Source organism: Periplaneta americana, chromosome 12 (assembly GCF_040183065.1).
Source record: "Periplaneta americana isolate PAMFEO1 chromosome 12, P.americana_PAMFEO1_priV1, whole genome shotgun sequence".
Taxonomy (NCBI): Eukaryota; Metazoa; Arthropoda; class Insecta; order Blattodea; family Blattidae; genus Periplaneta; species Periplaneta americana.
The window spans coordinates 89,462,685-89,480,551 of record NC_091128.1 but is presented as its reverse complement, the minus strand read 5'-3'; the positions used below and the strand labels follow the sequence as shown (position 1 = coordinate 89,480,551).

At 35.8% G+C, this 17,867-nt stretch overlaps 2 protein-coding genes across 2 annotated transcripts in view; one reads left to right on the top strand and one right to left on the bottom strand.

Annotated features, from left to right (window-relative positions):
* Positions 1 to 8,456, top strand: part of defl (Integrator complex subunit 7) — a 31,712-nt gene extending 23,256 nt beyond the window's left edge. The window contains exon 19 of the mRNA XM_069841725.1: positions 8,054 to 8,456. The gene's annotated coding sequence lies outside the window, so the exon portion shown is untranslated. The remainder of the gene's footprint in view (positions 1 to 8,053) is intronic.
* On the bottom strand, positions 99 to 15,406 carry Mocs1 (Molybdenum cofactor synthesis 1). The gene is made up of 7 exons (XM_069841727.1): positions 15,264 to 15,406; positions 15,004 to 15,163; positions 12,899 to 13,125; positions 8,105 to 8,329; positions 7,453 to 7,598; positions 5,455 to 5,540; positions 99 to 2,464 (listed from the first exon to the last, which is right to left on the bottom strand). The coding sequence occupies exons 2-7, from the start codon at positions 15,158 to 15,160 to the stop codon at positions 1,818 to 1,820; spliced, it is 1,488 nt and encodes a 495-aa protein (XP_069697828.1). The 5' UTR covers positions 15,161 to 15,163; positions 15,264 to 15,406; the 3' UTR covers positions 99 to 1,817.
* Positions 15,407 to 17,867: the final 2,461 nt, after the last annotated feature.

Below are 17,867 nucleotides of genomic sequence, written 5' to 3'. Positions count from 1 at the left end.
TTTTTCAAGTAAAACGACTCTTCAATAATTTGTTTTAAAATTCTAATAGTTATGTACGTTAAATTCGACTTAATCTATGAGTAAATGTTTATACCGTGTTCTCAGTAAAATATATTTTTAATAACATTGCATAAATATACATAACAATGGTGCTAATTAACCTCAAACTCGTATACATTTGTTTTAATTATTAACATATCACATATCATCACAACACAGCAATGTTTATTTAGCTTAGATTTTACAGTGACAAAAGACAAAAAGGTGTATGTTCTCCGCCACTGTATAAAACTGTTTAAAATATGTGTATAAACAATTAGTAAATGATCATTTTTTTAATTAATAACTCTTGTGTATAAAATACTTATCAGAATTGTAAAAACTCAAACACCTCTAACATTTCACAAAATAATTAACATGTTAAAATCAATTACATTTAAGATGCATAAATGTCATATTTTGTTTTTAGGCTTAAAAATATAGGTGAAGCTGCTTTGTTTTTTTTTTTTTAATATAAAAAAAACATGAGACGTTAATATTACGAAATATGGTATTTTATATTCATGATACATTTACATTTTTTGCAACTTGAAAAACATTGCAAGTGCGATAAGCTTCAATAAGTTTATTTGATCTATTCCAAACTGTACTATTGCACACACTTTTAATTTTCTGATTAAACCAGGCGAACTTCTTTTTTAGGTTACTTTTGCAGGTAGAATTACTAAAATACCAAATCTGTGGCAATACTATTGTCTCGTAAGAGAGCAGCATTTATTTAATTTGGATACTACAGAACAAAAAGGCGTATTGATACTCCTTTATAAAGTTCTCTAACTCTGTATAAAATATATGAAGAATTAGTTAACAAATGATACATAAAATTAAAAAAAAAAAAAAACACAAACAAACACGTGTATAAAATACTTACTGTAAAAAAATAAAATACATCTAATATTTCACAGAATATTTAACACATAAAGATCACTTATATTTAGGATGCATAAATGTCACAGTTTGTTTTTAGGCATAAACGTGTAAATTGTTGTGTGTCTTAATTTTTTGTAGTTTCATATGCACGTAATTTTCATAAAATATAACATTACAGTAAAATCCCTCATAACCGCACCCAAATAACCAGCAATACCAAAACAAAGGCACTTCTGGCTGTGGCAAAAAAAGAAAATGTTTAAATCTGCCAATCTACCACAGTCTGGGCTTCAGTTTTGCCACATTAGGAAGTTCGCGCGAACTTCTATTTTCAGTGAATATTCGAACTAACATTAGTGTGTTATTTATGTTGTGTGATGTGTTTTAATAAGGAAAATCTGCACAGTTTTTATGTTTATTCAGTTATGAGCAAGTGATTGAGAAAAAAGCTTCACATGGATGCAGTTTCAACATTTGGCACCATGAAATACGAACTTTTTTTTTTTTGTATATACTGGTATCTATTCAATTATCCGGCAAAATCTCGTATCCGGAACTAGTTTGGTCCCTTTGGTGCCAATTGAGGGATTCTGCTGTATTATTACTATTAAGAACAATTATAATTTATATTTATTAATATTAAAATTATAAACTTATTTTAATTTTTCATAACTTCTAAAAATTGCTAATAACAATATCTCTATTTTCTACACAAACATTTGTTTCAGTATCATGTTTAAGCTGTATCAATTTAATTAATTTTCTTCTACTCCAAAAATTTGTCCTCATACATACAATTTAGTTTTCTAATTAGAATCAGGTGGTTTCTCTCATAAAACTAGTTTTACAGGCACAAATATAAAATACCAATCTATGGCAATACCGTATTACTGTCTCCTGAACTCGCCTCTGACACCACCTGTCTTGAACAATAATCTCACTTCAGATATTACAATGTCATGACTGACAGCCTTGCACATATCGTATACAGTTAGTGCGGATACTGCAACAGCTGTGAGAGCTTCCATCTCCACTCCAGTTCGGCCTTCACACCTCGCTGTTGAAGTAATAACTACAGTGTGGTTTTCTTTGTCTAGTTTCAAGTCCACATTGACGTGTGACAATGAAATATTGTGACACAAGGGAATCAGTTCTGATGTGCGCTTAGCAGCTGTTATGCCAGCAAGCTGAGCTGTGGTTAACACATCTCCTTTCTTCATAGTATTCTGTTCGATAAGAGACATAATATGTGCTCCTACTCTGACTTCTGCTTGTGCTATGGCTATGCGTGTTGTTACATCTTTGTTGCCAACATCAACCATTGTCGCTCGGCCCTTTTCATCTGTATGTGTGAGAGTTTTATCTGTTTGAGAGCAGAAGCCGCGCAATTCAAGACGTCTAAAATTATTATTCATTATATTTGGAAGGTGCAACAATAAGCTTTGCTCCCATGCATGCTGTACGTTTGAAATTCTAGCTATTTGTTCGTTTTTCCATTCAGGCATCTGGTGGAAGCTGCAGGCTGGTTTCTGATCTAGAAAAAATAATGAATAAATGATACATTATTAATGATACCTTCTCACTAAGTTACAATTTACTCATTAATTAAATGCTTAATTTATTGGTAACAGTAGTTTTACACTAATTTCTTTTATATAATTCTTTAACTTGTACCCTAGATCATATATGTAACAGATAACTCATCACTATGTTAAAATCATTTGCACTTTGAAGAGAACCGCCAGGATCGCCACCTGTCCGCCATAAACGAACACGAGATGGTAGTACAGTCGCTAATGCAATTCAAATGGGAATTATGACGAGACTCCTTATGTAACAACTAGATGGCAGCATAGTAAACCTGACAAAAGTTGTTAACGTCAAAGCCTATAAGGCCGACCTATCTGGGGTATATATGATCTAGGCTTGTACATAACATAGATGGCATAATAATAAGGAATAATCTTTATGTTTGAAGTTTGTCTTTCGTTTATTTACTTTTGTTTTAAAATGCTAATCAGATATATGCAATTAGTCCGCAATGTTATTTCCTTTTTCTTCACCTATAAATCTGGTTTATTTTGTAACAGTCCTGCAAAAGGTGCATGTCCTTTACCATGAACCATATTGTACTACAGAAAAATATATTTACAATATGCAATACATTAATGGCACTTACATGACCTTCTCTCGCATAAGCTGAGTCAACATTACAGGAAACAGTGTTTAACCCTCCAGTAGCAGTATTCTAATGTGATGGTTTGGTATAGTATGTTTCTTTTTTACTTGGTTATTTAACGACGCTGTATCAACTACTAGGCTATTTAGCGTCGATGAAATTGATGATAGCGAGATGATATTTGGCGACATGAGATCAAGGACTCACCATAGATTGCCTGACATTCACCTTATGGTTGGGGAAAACCTCAGAAAAACCCAACCAGGTAATCAGCTCAAGTGGGAATCGAACCCACAACTCGGGATAAGCAGGAAAATGCGCTACTATCCAAGCTACACTGGTGGCTTTGGTACAGTATTAGGTAGAAACTTTGTCCAATGGAAACTTGCTTGCAGAATAAAAACTTTGTAAAAGTGTTAAAAAGTGCACAGTTTTTTTTTTCACATATATCCAGAATACTTGCATCAACCAAGTCATGTGTACATACACTTATTCCAAAAGACATAATGTAGCTAGGTTGTATTAGACCAAAGAAACTTTTAAGAGGAAGAAGTATACTGACGAGCAAAGTTAGCCAATATTCAGGCAAGACTGCAATTAAGCCCTCAAAAATCACTTAGGAGATTATCTCAGAAAGCTAACATCTCGTACAAATCACTGACTGTTCATTTTCAACATTGTACGTAATATCGATCATTTCAAAGTTCTGATTCTCTTACACTATTGTTGTCCGAAGAAAAGTTTGAACCTCATAAGTGATACCAATAAGGCATCTCTCATGAGGCAACTAAACCAAGAAGTAATGGGATAGGGTGGCTAGTTCCTTTCCCCCTCCGTTGCATACATCACTCATTAGTAAGTAACATAGTGTATAGCGTTATCTCAAGCCCACACACACACACACAGACAATTAACATGTACAATCTATGCACATGAAAAAAAAATATAAATTTGTTTTAGAAATTATACATATCACAATTAGAATGATTTATGTGGCAAGAGTGGAAACAGTATTGTTTCCAGAATATTATAACTGTACTACAAAGTTTATGATTACCGGTAATCAATTCAAAATCCTAGAATTTTTTTTTATGACAATTGTATTCTTCACCTGACATAATTAGGAACATTAAATCCAGACGTTTGAGATGGGCAGGGCATGTAGCACGTATGGGCGAATCCAGAAATGCATATAGAGTGTTAGTTGGGAGACCGGAGGGAAAAAGACCTTTAGGGAGGCCGAGACGTAGATGGGAGGATAATATTAAAATGGATTTGAGGGAGGTGGGATATGATGATAGAGACTGGATTAATCTTTCACAGGATAGGGACCGATGGAGGGCTTATGTGAGGGTGGCAATGAACCTTCGGGTTCCTTAAAAGCCATTTGTAAGTAAGTAAGTAAGTAAGAATTTTATGACAAGTACTTTGAACTCTCACTGAAACCTCCTTTAGGAATAACAAGTCCAATTTGTTATCGTTAGTATTGCTCCTGGTGTACCCTGGGAGGTGAATCTATATCACACCATGAGATTGGTGATTAATGAAGCACTTAACAGAATGTCCACAGAGAAAATGGAAATACTTCACGAAAACCTGCCCCAAGCACTGTCTTTGTTCACTATAAATTCCATTTGGACTCTCTAGGATTTGAACCTGGGTCTGTTTGACAAATGGCACGCCAAAGAGTGAAAATAACTGCATATAACTGTTTAAGTATGATTAAAGCAATTAAAAATAAATGTTCCTAATGTTGTAGTAACAAGTTCATGAGTCTAAAAATTATAAAACAGACATTACAGAGATGATCTGTAAAGCGTCCCTATAAAATACTTCATGTTCTTAATTCCATAAGTAATATTATGTTCAATCTTTATGCCTCTTCTAATTAGGGTACATACACGATAGTCATCCACCAATTAGAATCATAGGTCGATTCTTCATCTTAGAAAGATTCTGCATACCTGCAAGAGATTAGATTTATTTAAGACAGTGTTGAGTCATACTTGAATATGCTATTTGAGACCTACAAAGGCACACCCTCTTTCGAAATATGCCAATAATAATTATGCTACCTTTTAGGGATCATGAAGAGGCACTTGTACCTTAGTACATACACTTTTGGTGCTGTTTACCAATTTCATTTCTTCATAGTTACATAAATTAGAATTATGTTGCACAAAATAAACATAGGTAGTGTTGTTGCTGTTGATCCAATGCTTAGGCACTTGACAATAGTCATTCACCATAAATAGGTAATGTATAAGAATGTTTTGTCGATACAAAGAGTAAATGTTTGCTATCATTTCTGTTGTATTAGAAACGAATTGCTTCGTGACACATACCTGCATGCTGTTTTTTCTTTCTTCTCACAGCTCCTCCAATCAGTGCGAGTAAATCATCCTCACTGCAGCCACTTCGCATTGCATCCCTGTAAATAGAAGAAAGTGCAATATGAATTTTGTCAAAGAATTTATTTCGGAAAATATGTTCTAATTAATGTTCTTATTGTTGCATCTTGGTGGTGGTGGTGGTTTTTTTAGTAAGTTATTTTACGATGCTGTGTCAACATCTTAGGTTATTTAGCGTCTGAATGAGATGAAGGTGATAATGCCAGTGAAATGAGTCTGGAGTCCAGCACCGATAGTTACCCAGCATTTGCTCATATTCAGTTCAGGGAAAACCCCAGAAAAAACCTCAAGCAGGTAACTTGCCCCAGCCAGGATTCGAACCTGGGTCACCTGGTTTCGCGGCTAGACGCGCTAACCGTTACTCCACAGTGGTGGTGGTGGTGGTGATGGTGGTAGTGGTGGTGGTGGTGGTTGACACAACGACTTTTTCAACTACAGAGATTATTGTATCGAAATTCAACGTAGGTGAGAATTAGAAATGATAGACAAATTTTGCCTGAAGTCCTTTACTTGGAGAAAGGGTTCTTTTACATGCCACAAATCTATGACATGGAATCCACAGGCATACTTCCCTGCCGGAGGATCATTCTTTAAAATCACCTCTGGTTGGGTTTGAACCTGCGCCCTTCGGGTTCCACAGCTAATATGGTAACTGTGAGAGAGGCCAACGAGAATGTTGTTGTTGCATTTTAAACTGTTAACTTGAAAAATCACTATGCTTGCTCCACTCCAACCTCTACCTAACAAAATTTGTTGATGGGTGGCAAGTGATTGTACGCTGGCATATGGATAAATCGTGCATGCTTCCCTACACTGATTGATTCTACTCCACTCCTTACCGTTTAGCTTCCTCAGGACAGGCACTCCACACTACAGTCATTAAGCCGACAGAACATTACTACCTGGGACCGACCTGCATAGTAACTCTCTAGACATCCTATATAAAACTTGATTTATTATAAAAGTTTGGTGTAAACCTTGTAGATGCTTGGAACTTTCTGTGATGTCTAGTATCTGTTCAGTTCTGGAATAACACTTCACAATAATATAGCTACTCTCAGTTTCAGTAACGACTTGCCTGGTGTTGCTGTGACAAAAGCATTTTGGTTTTCCTTTTTAATACCCAAGTATATAATTTTTTTTGCTTAGAACTACATCTTTCTCCTCATTAGGTATGGGTGGGTAACTAGGGAATTGATCATCACATAAAAATACAATCCCTCTTACCGCTACTGCTTGTATTCACCTTCTTCCACTTGTATTATCCTTGTCCTTGCTCTTTCCCTTTTTAAGGACCCTTAAACTGAATCTACACGATACAATTTTTCATGAGCATACCCGTACAATCTGGGAAGAACATTGAAAAAATCAAGTTTAAAACGCACGTTCGATTAAGATGCATGAAGATTTTGCGCCGTTTTGAATGTCATCTTCACTACTTATACATTATATTAATTATATTAAATATCAATCTTGTATGCATTGCTTAAATGCGTAAAGTTGAAAGAAAAGTTGAACTGTGTAGATGCACCTTAAGGCTTCATTAAACACTACTTCAGTCTAAAGTGCAGGTCTTTCACTGCAAACCCAGCACATTCTCCAGGTATATGCGTGTTAGAAACATCGATTCTCTACTATCTAAACTGAAAACATATTTTGGTTTCATATGTTTTCTATAAAATTGTGTTAAAATTCATGAGGTTAATATTAATTTGAATGCCTTAAACTTTCTAGGAGGGAGCCTTAGTGACAAAGATTTCAGTAAAATGTTTATATAACATTTTAATATTTGACCTCATTATGTAGTTTTCGCCACTTTTTTTTTTACAGAAAGAGAGAGAGAGTGTGTGTGTGTGTGCTTGCGTGCGTGCGTGTGTTATCTGTACTTTTAAGAAGATGGAGGCAGAAAATAGAAAAATAAATATGTCTTACCTAAGAGACACTTCTGCATTCCCAAAGAGACAGACTTTAAGGTTTCCATCTGCTGTAATGCGAAGACGATTACATGAACCACAGAAGTGTTCACTCATAGACGTGATGAATCCAACTTGTCCTTTAAAATTGGGAACTTTATAGGCCTGCACATATAAACACAGTGTATTATAAATGTAAATTATATAATATCACTAGATAATGGTATTAATAGAGTTTATTTTGCTTTTTTTTTTTTTTTTTTTTTTTTTTTCGTTCTTTATAAAAAGAAAAAGAGATAGTGAATTTAATATTTCGTTTGGTTTTGTGTAATTTACCAGTCCTTTGAAAGTCTTTCAGAAAATAAAATATCTAAACACTAAATTTGATATACTTTTACTTTTTATTTGTTTATTTTTACTTTATTGAAATTCAAATAATACAAATAAAAATTAAGAGTACTACCAATTTTTGGAGCTTTATTACTTTAAAACGTTCCAGAACATCCTTGATTTTATCTTCAATGAGATATTTTGCGATTTTCACTTAGTCACTTTTTCTCTTTGAATTTCAAATGAATGACTATCACATTTGAACCTAATTGGTGTAATTATTTTTACAGATCATACTGAAGACAATGGACTTCAACAAAATCACACTGAATATTTTTTACCTTGGATGTATCATTGGGTCCATTTGACAAAGGATGAAATTCTGGCCAACGAGCTTTCAAAGTCTGGACCATCTCCTTGTATGACACCATCTTCTCGTCATTCCATTTATTGCCAGCAAAGGGCATGTACTCAATAAATCTGACATCCAGATTACGATCTTCGGTCAATTGGACAAAGTCACATATTTCATCATCATTGAAGCCCCGCATTAACACGCAGTTCACCTGACGTCAAAAATAAGGTGATATAAAAGTATTGTATTTTATTGACGTAGTATTTGAAATAATAGTACGTGTAACTCTGAGTATAGCTTTGAGATAAGGTTTTTAAATAAATATTTGTATTAATGTATTTGTTATTGGTATTTTATTAGTACTGTTAGTGAAAAGATGATTAAGCGCTATAGATTTTATAAGTGTCTTTCAGCTCCCACAAAAATGCATGAGGTTCCCAAAGACCTGTACACATATGGGCATAGCACTAGCTTTTGGACTCGAAATTTGGGATTCCAGCATATAAACCAGACACACGACAAGTAGGCCTAGCCCTGTTGAAGAGTTCAAATTCAACGAGTTTCTTATGAAAAATAGTATTGCTGAAACAACGAACTGACAATTCATTATCTTGTCAGCCATCTCTCAATTAAATGAATTCAGAAATATCTGAAACTCATAAGATCTCAATCTTTTTTTTCTTTCTTTACCAACTCCACAAATTCATATTCGTCATGACAAATTGAAATGCTCTATCTTCCTGAGTTCTGAGACATTTGTTGTTTTGTTTTTAAAGTTCAATATAATCACTATGCTTAAAAAAAAAGTCTCTGAAATGAGGGAAAATGCTAAAAAAAAATTCCGCAGGTTACAGTTAGGACACAAATGCAGGTATATCATACTATATTTCGAGTCTCTACACATACATCTCATATCATAATCATGTATGAAGTATAGTATAGTATACTAGGGAAGTATACTATACTATACTATACTCTCAGCACTCAGGAGGTGTACACTGACGAAAATTAAATGAATAAAAAGTAGACTTCTTTCATTGAGATCAACAGCATTAAATGTGAGACTGAACCCTGAGTCTTGGTCAGTCCTTTCCATCAAATTTCACATGCGGGAAACTGTAATTTAAGTGCAGTGGCGTGTGTATGCGTGTGTTGACTTTGGATGAATTGATTTTATATTATTTTTATGGTGATGGATCACAATCAATAATTTTTTGACGTGAAACGCCTATGTTTAAGTTATAAGAGAGAAAACTTGTAATGTTCTGAAATGAAATGTTTACTCTGATCACTTGAGGTACCATGGGAACAGAAGTTTAAGATCTTCTACACATTAGTAATGGAATATTGGATATATACGTGAATACCAACTACAATGTTAAAGAGAACACATATTATATTTTATTACTTTAGGCTTGACGAAGTTTCATGCAATCATTGGGATTTTCTTAAATCCCCTGTCAGTTTTTTGGTTTCGAGTGATTTATTAAAAATGTATTCAAGACTAATTATGTTAAATGACTGGACCAAATGATCTGTCGTGCGCTGGTTACCGTTGCGTCCTCATGGCGTGTCATCAAAGTGGAGAGAGGGAAAATGAGAGTGACGGGACAGGAGGGACGAAGCTTAAGGGGAGATGTTGTAAGGTTATGAAGAAGATAAGGGAAGACTGTTTACTTATTTATTAACAACAAAAAAGGTTTAAATATTTTCCCCTGGTTCTACATGTAGGGAAAATGGTGTTGCGATAGAAATTTGTAATTTAAAAATTCGTCCTGAGACTTCAATGTGGGGAGAATTATGATGGTAGTAAAGTATGATTTGTGCGAAAGGGAGACTGGGGTAACGGAAGCAAATACCTTACTATAATAATACTGGACAGCTAGCAGTTCTGCGCGCGAACGACGCTGGTGCTGCTACCTAGGCGGCCGGTGTGGTGATACTTGCAAAACAAGCTGTAATCAACTGCAATGTATATTGTTGCTGGGCTAGTTAATAGTTTTATTAATTAGTAGTGCTGTGTTAAAATGTCAGGTTGTTTATGTGCTGTTTATAATTGCTACAATTACAGCATTACAAATTGCTCCAAATCGTACTTTCGATTTCCGAGAGATCATAAAACGTGAGTCAACAAAATTCTTTATTAGGCCTAATGCCTTTGTCTCTGTATTGATAGAACAATAAAAATTAGCTTTTTTATTTAGGCCTAATAAATGAATAGAATTTAAAATGTATTGGAAATTTTAAGGTTTTATCAAATTAAGTTTTATTGTTGTCCACATGCCTTTACTAATTATTACAAGCATCAGATTACTACCAATTTTATCTTTGCAGTTGTCAGCAATGCGTATATAAAACAATATTCCTCATAATATGCAGTTTTGATATAAAATAATGTTACATTGAATACTATAACATTTCTTAGGTGTCTCATATATTATTCCACATTAGTACCTCACGTTTTAAACAATAGTCCAATTCCCATCATGTTAATATTTGTATTTGTGGACGTAATTCCACGCTGCTCCGCTAGATGTTAGGTCCGCGAAATTTCGCACTCACGTCAATGCTGCTAGTATACAGCTGTCCGATATTATTATTATAGTAAGGTATTTGACGGAAGTGCCTGTGTAGAAAAGAAATAGGCTTGCCCTGATGGTACGATGTGGGGCAGAACGAGAGAGAGAAATGAAATGTAGGTGAGTGGTTAGTTGACAGATCTAACAAGTTGTAGCTCGCGACTTTCCGATGCCAGGAACGGGGAAATGGTAGACTCTATTATCGGTGGATCAACAAGTCGTAGATCGCGACTTTCCGACCGCAGAGACATTTGAAGGAAGGACTAGAGTTGAGTAAGCAAGCTGGGATGAGTGTGGGGAGTCGAAGTCAAGAATGTTATAGTGGTGAATGATAGAGAGCAGAGTGAAGAAGGGAAGCTGAAATGCGAGTTGTTTGGAAGATGAGGGTCCTCTGAGTGGTCTCATCAGCCTCGCCTTTTTTATTATATGGTCAGTCACGGTTCCATCTCTCATGTGACTATAGATGTCTCGTTTGCGCGGACCAATAGGAAGAAAGCATCCCCCCACTTTTATGGGAATCCTCTCACTTGTCTGTGCTCTGCTGCTATCTGGTGGGCGACAGGACCCCTCACCCTAGTGAAAGTAACACATGGTATTGTCCACCCAGTGTCCCGGGTTCGATTCCCGGACAGGACGAGTTGCCTGGGTGAGGTTTTTCGGGGTTTTTCCCTCACTTCTATGGATGAATAACAGGTAACTTTATCAGGCGATTGGAACCCCACTCATCTTCGCCACTTCCTTTCCTCTCCTATCATCCTTTCCTTATCATCCTGTTTCTGGTTTTCAGATCACTCTACCGGCTGCTGACTCTCTCGACCAGCCTCCGTGGAATGTAGTTCAGCGATGTTGGATGGCTTCTGCAATGGCACCCGAGGCGGACCTACTCACAGGAGGAGTTTCGCCTCGGACCGACAGGGGGGCCTTGGGGGAATTTGCCAAAGCAGGAATGGTATATGGATTCTGTCAGCTGTAGGGACCAGTCGTTAAAGGAGTCATGTGGTTAGGGCGGTGCGCCTAGGGGATCTGTGGCATGCAACTCATTCCATATTGAGGGTTAGCGTAGTAGATCTCAATAGGTCGCAGTGCTGGGTCATCCGTGCCCCCCTCAGTTAAATTCCATTCCAACATATGGTATTTGGTGGGAGGTGAGAACCAACTAACGCTTCTCTGTTTGAGTTTCATAAGGGGAAGAAATAAGTATACCGGATGTGACCAGAACCACCCACCTACGGTCTAAAAAGGGACAGCCAGTGATTGGCATGGCTAAACTTTTAACTTCAAAATATAAAATGAAAATGACATGAAATCTAGGCAGTACCGCAGAGGGCATAAAAATTATAGATACACATCAGATCGTATTTTAATATTATTTAGATACAATAGCAATTACGAAGTATGTTGAAGAAATTATCCTTGCACCAAAATGGTCGTATTTAAATTATTTAAATAGAATAATTGCAATTAAACATGTTAAATCAGTTATTCTTGTACCAAAAATGGATGTTGCCCGGACCAAAGGATCGTATTTTAATTACTTTCCGACTGAGTGGGTATGTCGCAACTCGGTTTTCTGCTGGCCCTTCTGTACAGGCTAGTGACTGAGCTGTTAGGGTTTTTTCTGAAAATATTTGCTCTACGAAATTAGAATTCTACGTAATATTATACAACTGTTTAGATTAATTTAAAGAAAAGGATCCTGTTAAGTGTCACATGATTTCCCCAGATATAATCATTCAGTCAAACAATATTTCATTACTCGTTAGTTTCGTCTGGTATTTTATGAGGTTATGGCTGAGATACCTATTGTTAAATGGTGTTATTTATAACTGTAGGCCACAGTTGACCAAATATATATGAACTCGTGCTCAGAGGGATAGAGGCCAGGGTTTTGGATGGCCCACAATCCACAAGTCGTGCAGAAGATGTTACTTTACTAATATTATCTAGTATGGAGTGTTATGTACTATACGGAACTGTTCCCTATTAAGTATATAACTTTCACAGTGATCACATCATGTTTCTAGAATGGTGTATTACAATTTTGAGGTTATTTTCAATGATTTAGTACATCTTTTCTCCTGTGTGTGGTGTAGAAGTTTCACCCAAGTTATAATGTTTGTTTAGATACTTTCTTATTACTAAATTGAGAGAAATATTTGAAGGTTCTGCAATTTTCAAAGCATTAATGGATAACAGTTTACCTTCACAGGATTATAGTCCAACTGGAGTGCTAAATCTATTCCTGCCATAACACGTTCAAATCCTTTTCTCCTGGTAACTTGTTCATAACGAGCTGGACGGAGTGTGTCTAGGCTCACATTGAGCACATCGAGGCCTGCTCGTTGCAAGGCCACCAACTGACGTGTCAGCATCAAACCATTCGTTGTAATGGCCACTGATTCCAAACCATCTATCTGCTTCAGAGAGGCTGGAAATATGGTAACAAAAACTTTGTTGGCATATTTCTCCTTTCACATAAGTATATTCTATTAGAAAGACACATACAAACATATAAGGTTGAAAAAATTTAATTGTGCATTGTCTACAGAGGTGGTGAAATGAAGTTGACAATTTACTGTGAAATGGTTAGCCTATAATATCTTGCAGAAATACACAACATAGCCCTATTTACTTCAACTTAGCCTAACTACTGGTAAGGGGGAAAATTAATGTGAATTTTGTAAATCATTTTAGGAAGAAATTAATAATACTGAACAGTTACAACTCTATAACTACGACGAAGTGAAGAGAAGCAAATAGAAGCATTTGGAATGTGGATATAGAGAATAATGGAAAGTGTGAAGTGAACAGACAGAATAAGAAATGAAGCTGTTGGAAAGAGTGGATGAAGAAAGAATGATGCTGAAAGTGATCAGGAAAAGGAAATGGAATTGGTTGAATCACTGGCTGAGAAGAAACTGCCTACTGAAGGATGCACTGGAAGCAATGGTGAACGGGAGAAGAGTTTGGGGTAGAAAAAGATATCAGATGATAGATTACATTAAGATATATGGATCATATGAGGAAACAAAGAGGAAGGCAGAAAATAGGAAAGATTGGAGAATGCTGGGTTTGCAGTGAAAGACCTGTCCTTGGGCAGAATAAATAAATGAACTACCAGAAAGACTCTGGCAGGCTATTGTTGATTTGCTTTAATGTGACTGCCGTCTTTAAGGATAAACTCACATGAAATTTGAATTTTCTTAACCGTTTAAGGTATATCTTTGATAATTTTTAAATAGGCCTATATCATGCTGCATTTCTGTACAGAAATTCATGTCCTTTTCTCCAAAATTATATGAATTAGGCCTATTAAAATTGTTGTAAATTTATATTTTATTTTGAAAAACCACTCTTTCTCTTACAATTTTTTTTTCTTTTCTTTTTTCCCCATGATATTTACGCCACAGATTTTCCAGACTTCTTGAAACATAACTTGCTATTTACTTTTTTCAGATTATTCTTCAAGAACTAAGAAAAAAATTTTGAAGTTTAAGGAAAATCCTGATAGCAAGTTTTGTTAAGTACATCTTTAAGAAGATCTACAAAATAAATCATGCACATAGTACAAAATTTGGAGAAGGAGTAACATATTTAGTGAAACAAAATATGTATGAAAAATTCAAACAGAGAAAATTGAGTTTAAAAGTTTAAAGGGTCACCCTGAGCATGCAACCTTTTAATTAAATGTCGGCCAAAACAACTGATTGAAGGAGTCTATCTGCATGAAATTTTGTGGAGAGGTTCTCTGAACCTTGTACAATTTTTAAATTTTAAAAATGAAAAATCGAATTCTTTTCAACAAAATTTCACCTCAGTGTATTCTTAAATTAATCTTCACTTCATCTGTACCGGTAATGTGCTTACTATCCATCAATAAGAGGACATGGGTATGAACATTTAAGATAATTCAGGAGCATAAGAAGACGTAAAATAACGGAAATAAAAAAATTCAGTGACTACATTGCAAATGAACATTACATTTTTTTAGTGCTAATTAGCAAACACACTAGTCACTGTGCAACGTGAAAATTCTGTAGTCATTGTCAATACTGCTGCATTCTGATGATGTTGCACTTACTTCATTTAGACGTACCTATTATACGAATGTAGAAAAAGAAAACAAATGTGTGGCACTCAGAAGAATGTAATAATTGGTCTTTGAACACTTACTACATCATAACGCCTGCGAGACATGTGCAATGTGCTAAATCTTCATTTAGGATGAGAAATACAGACCTAACTATAACTCAATAATTTTATACATTTCACGATAAAATAAATACTTATTATTTTAGGCATGTACCTATAATATCGACAAGATCTTTTCTTATTGTAGGTTCTCCTCCTGTTAAGCGAATTTTTGTTACGCCTTCTTTGACGAACAACTCTGCCAGACGAATAACTTCATCAGTTTTCAGTAGGTTTGGTTGAGCTGTCAGTTGTACTCCTTCAGCTGGCATGCAGTACTGACCTGCAATACGCATCAGTGGAATTCATTATTAATGTTAAGAAAATTGTTATTATGCAAGCAACAATATTTAATAAGGCTATATTTTATAATAGCTACTTGCATCTCAAATTGCAGCGTTCTGTAAGAGATATTCGTAAATATGTATGATGACGACCAAATGTATCAGTAAGCGCAACTGATTTTTCATTAAGCTTCATAGCATCGTGAAATATATTAGGTTCCTTCGGTAGATTCGCCTGTAAAATGAGAAATGAATATGAATAACGTGAAACAGTATACATAGATAATATTTTTGAAGCTAGTAGCATAATGCTATTGAAATTTTATGAACATTGGCCATTAAAGAATTAGTCATAAATATAAATGCCACTTGTAATATCCTTAAAATTCTCATGGGGCATTTTATGACATTTTTCTACCATTTGATACTGAAATGGCCGAAGCTCATTGCCAATGTATACCAGTATAATAATTATCTTTAGTGTGTTATTTGCAGAAGCATTTAATACAATGGACGTATTTAAACTGTCGTAAACATAACAAAGTATTGAAATATACATCCCAGATTTAATGACAGCATTTAATTTTACATAAAGTAGGTAATATTTAATGGCCAATTCGAATTTAAATTCTAAGTGGGTAACTACTACAAAATGTAATACTCATAATTATAACTACCAGTTGTCCATCAGATGAAAATCTTCTACAGATAATAGACAAAAGTCTCGTTCGATACATTTTGTTTATATAACATGTAACCACATAAAATGCGCCTGTATAGTATTGTCAGTTTAAATAGCGCTGAACAGTTGATTTTATATTTTATGGTCACACCAAATATGCGCCTTTCGGAACGTGACCTTTATTCTTCGAAATTGATAAGATACCTTGTTATTTAACTACGTATATGGCAATTCAGCCACACGATAGTAAAGTCAGGTTATTTTCATTGTTTCATAATTCTTATCGCTAGGAATAATCATATCATTGTATTATGGCGAACAGACACATTGTTTCTATCTTCTTATCGTCATGCCTGAGCTCTTTATTCTCTCATAATCCACTGCGAATTGCGAAATACAGTAGGCAATGCATTTTTCCTCGGATGCACCCTAGGGATGCACTTCGTTGTGAAAGATGATCAAACCAAAGAGTACAGAATATTTGGGTTAAAAAATTTGGGTCAGAACATAATGGACGCCATGTTTAGTCCATGCGAAAATCTGTACCACAGTATGAAAATATCTATACTGAATTCCAAATAAGAAAAATACTGAGGTAAACAAACATTTGATACGAAATGTATTACGTCCAGGGTTTAAGCCATAAAGGCATTTATCGCATTTTGCTATTCGACTTCTAAATTGCAACAAACTTTTAATGTAAGGCTCGGTTCACACCAGCGGAAAGTCTGCGGAACGGCAGACGCGCGGCGACCGCACCATTTTCTATGCCTCACTAATTTAAATGTAGCAGTTCACACAGGACGGACAGTCTGCGGCAACAGAACGTTGCCCATAGCGGAACGAACGCCGCACAGTGGCCGCAAATTTGCTATGGACTATTGAATTATATTGTATCAATCACACGAGCGGACGCGTCAGTTTGGCGGCGAGTGTCCAGACGCCATATCTTGGCTTTTACGAGAGTTGGACTCGATACCTTAGGTGTGCTTTGGACCTTTGTGTGTTTATAGGCCTATATGCGACGATTGTCCAAATCTGACAGGTGGGCCATTCTGCATCAGCCCCTAATGGAGCTAGGTTCCTTTTCACGGACGAGTAGCCTGATAAGTCTCAGGGGCCGGAGCCTCAAGCCCTTCCTGTCATCGTCGGCTGACAGATAGGCATCCTATCTGAGCCCCTGATAGAGCCAGGCATACGGCTCCCTTCCTATATCAGCATCGAAAATCCGTAAGCCCTACTACCCCCATAAATTCACCCCATCAATTTTTTTTATTATTGGAGATGATAGATTAGGGGAAGGTGGAGAGAGTGGTGGAATGATAGGGGGAAACGGGAGTACCCCGAGAAAATCCCTCTGTAACGTTTGCTTGAGTCACAGTCAATATCACATGTGTATTTAATACTGACTGTTGCAATTGTTTAACTTGTAGTGGTGCATTGCGCATTGTGATTGTTTTCAATGGATGATATGAATGTAGAGAAAGTTGACGTTGAGGTGTTTGTGATCGAGAATGAGAAAAGACCATGTATTTAGGAAATTCAAAATGAAGACTAGAAGGACAGAAACTAAAATATTAAGCATAGTATGACATTTGTTGTGTACTGTTTCCCAATTTCATGGAACATTCCGAGGCAGAAAGGAAATGTGTTACTAAGTAGTCCTTGTCGAATATTTTTCGCATAAGCCTATGCAGTGGCGGCTGATTGACTGAGACAAGTGAGGCCGAGCCTGAGTCATTTGGCTTAACTGAAATCAAATTTTGTGTTTTATATAATGTATTAGTTATATAGTTATATGAATCGCTGTAGAAGCAGTTGAAAACTTTGTGATGTATATAGACCTATTTTGCAGTAAAATTTGTTCCTGAGGCCAGGATCGCTCGTGCTGGGTCTGGTTTATGCATTTCGTGTCTTTTCGCGGGCTTTGAGTTTGCGCTTAAAACGTTGTAGCTGAGGCACAATTCGTCTGGCCTCGTGGTCTGGTCAAGTTTCACTCCTCCCATCCATGGG

Excerpts from the sequence above, each read along its gene's own strand:
- Mocs1 (XM_069841727.1), bottom strand. The coding sequence starts at position 15,160 with ATGCCAGCTGAAGGAGTACAACTGACAGCTCAACCAAACCTACTGAAA. Across the intron at positions 7,599-8,104 it reads GACCCAATGATACATCCAAG|GCCTATAAAGTTCCCAATTT; the intron begins GTAAAAAATATT and ends TTATATGTGCAG. Across the intron at positions 5,541-7,452 it reads AATGCAGAAGTGTCTCTTAG|GGATGCAATGCGAAGTGGCT; the intron begins GTAAGACATATT and ends TTCTATTTACAG.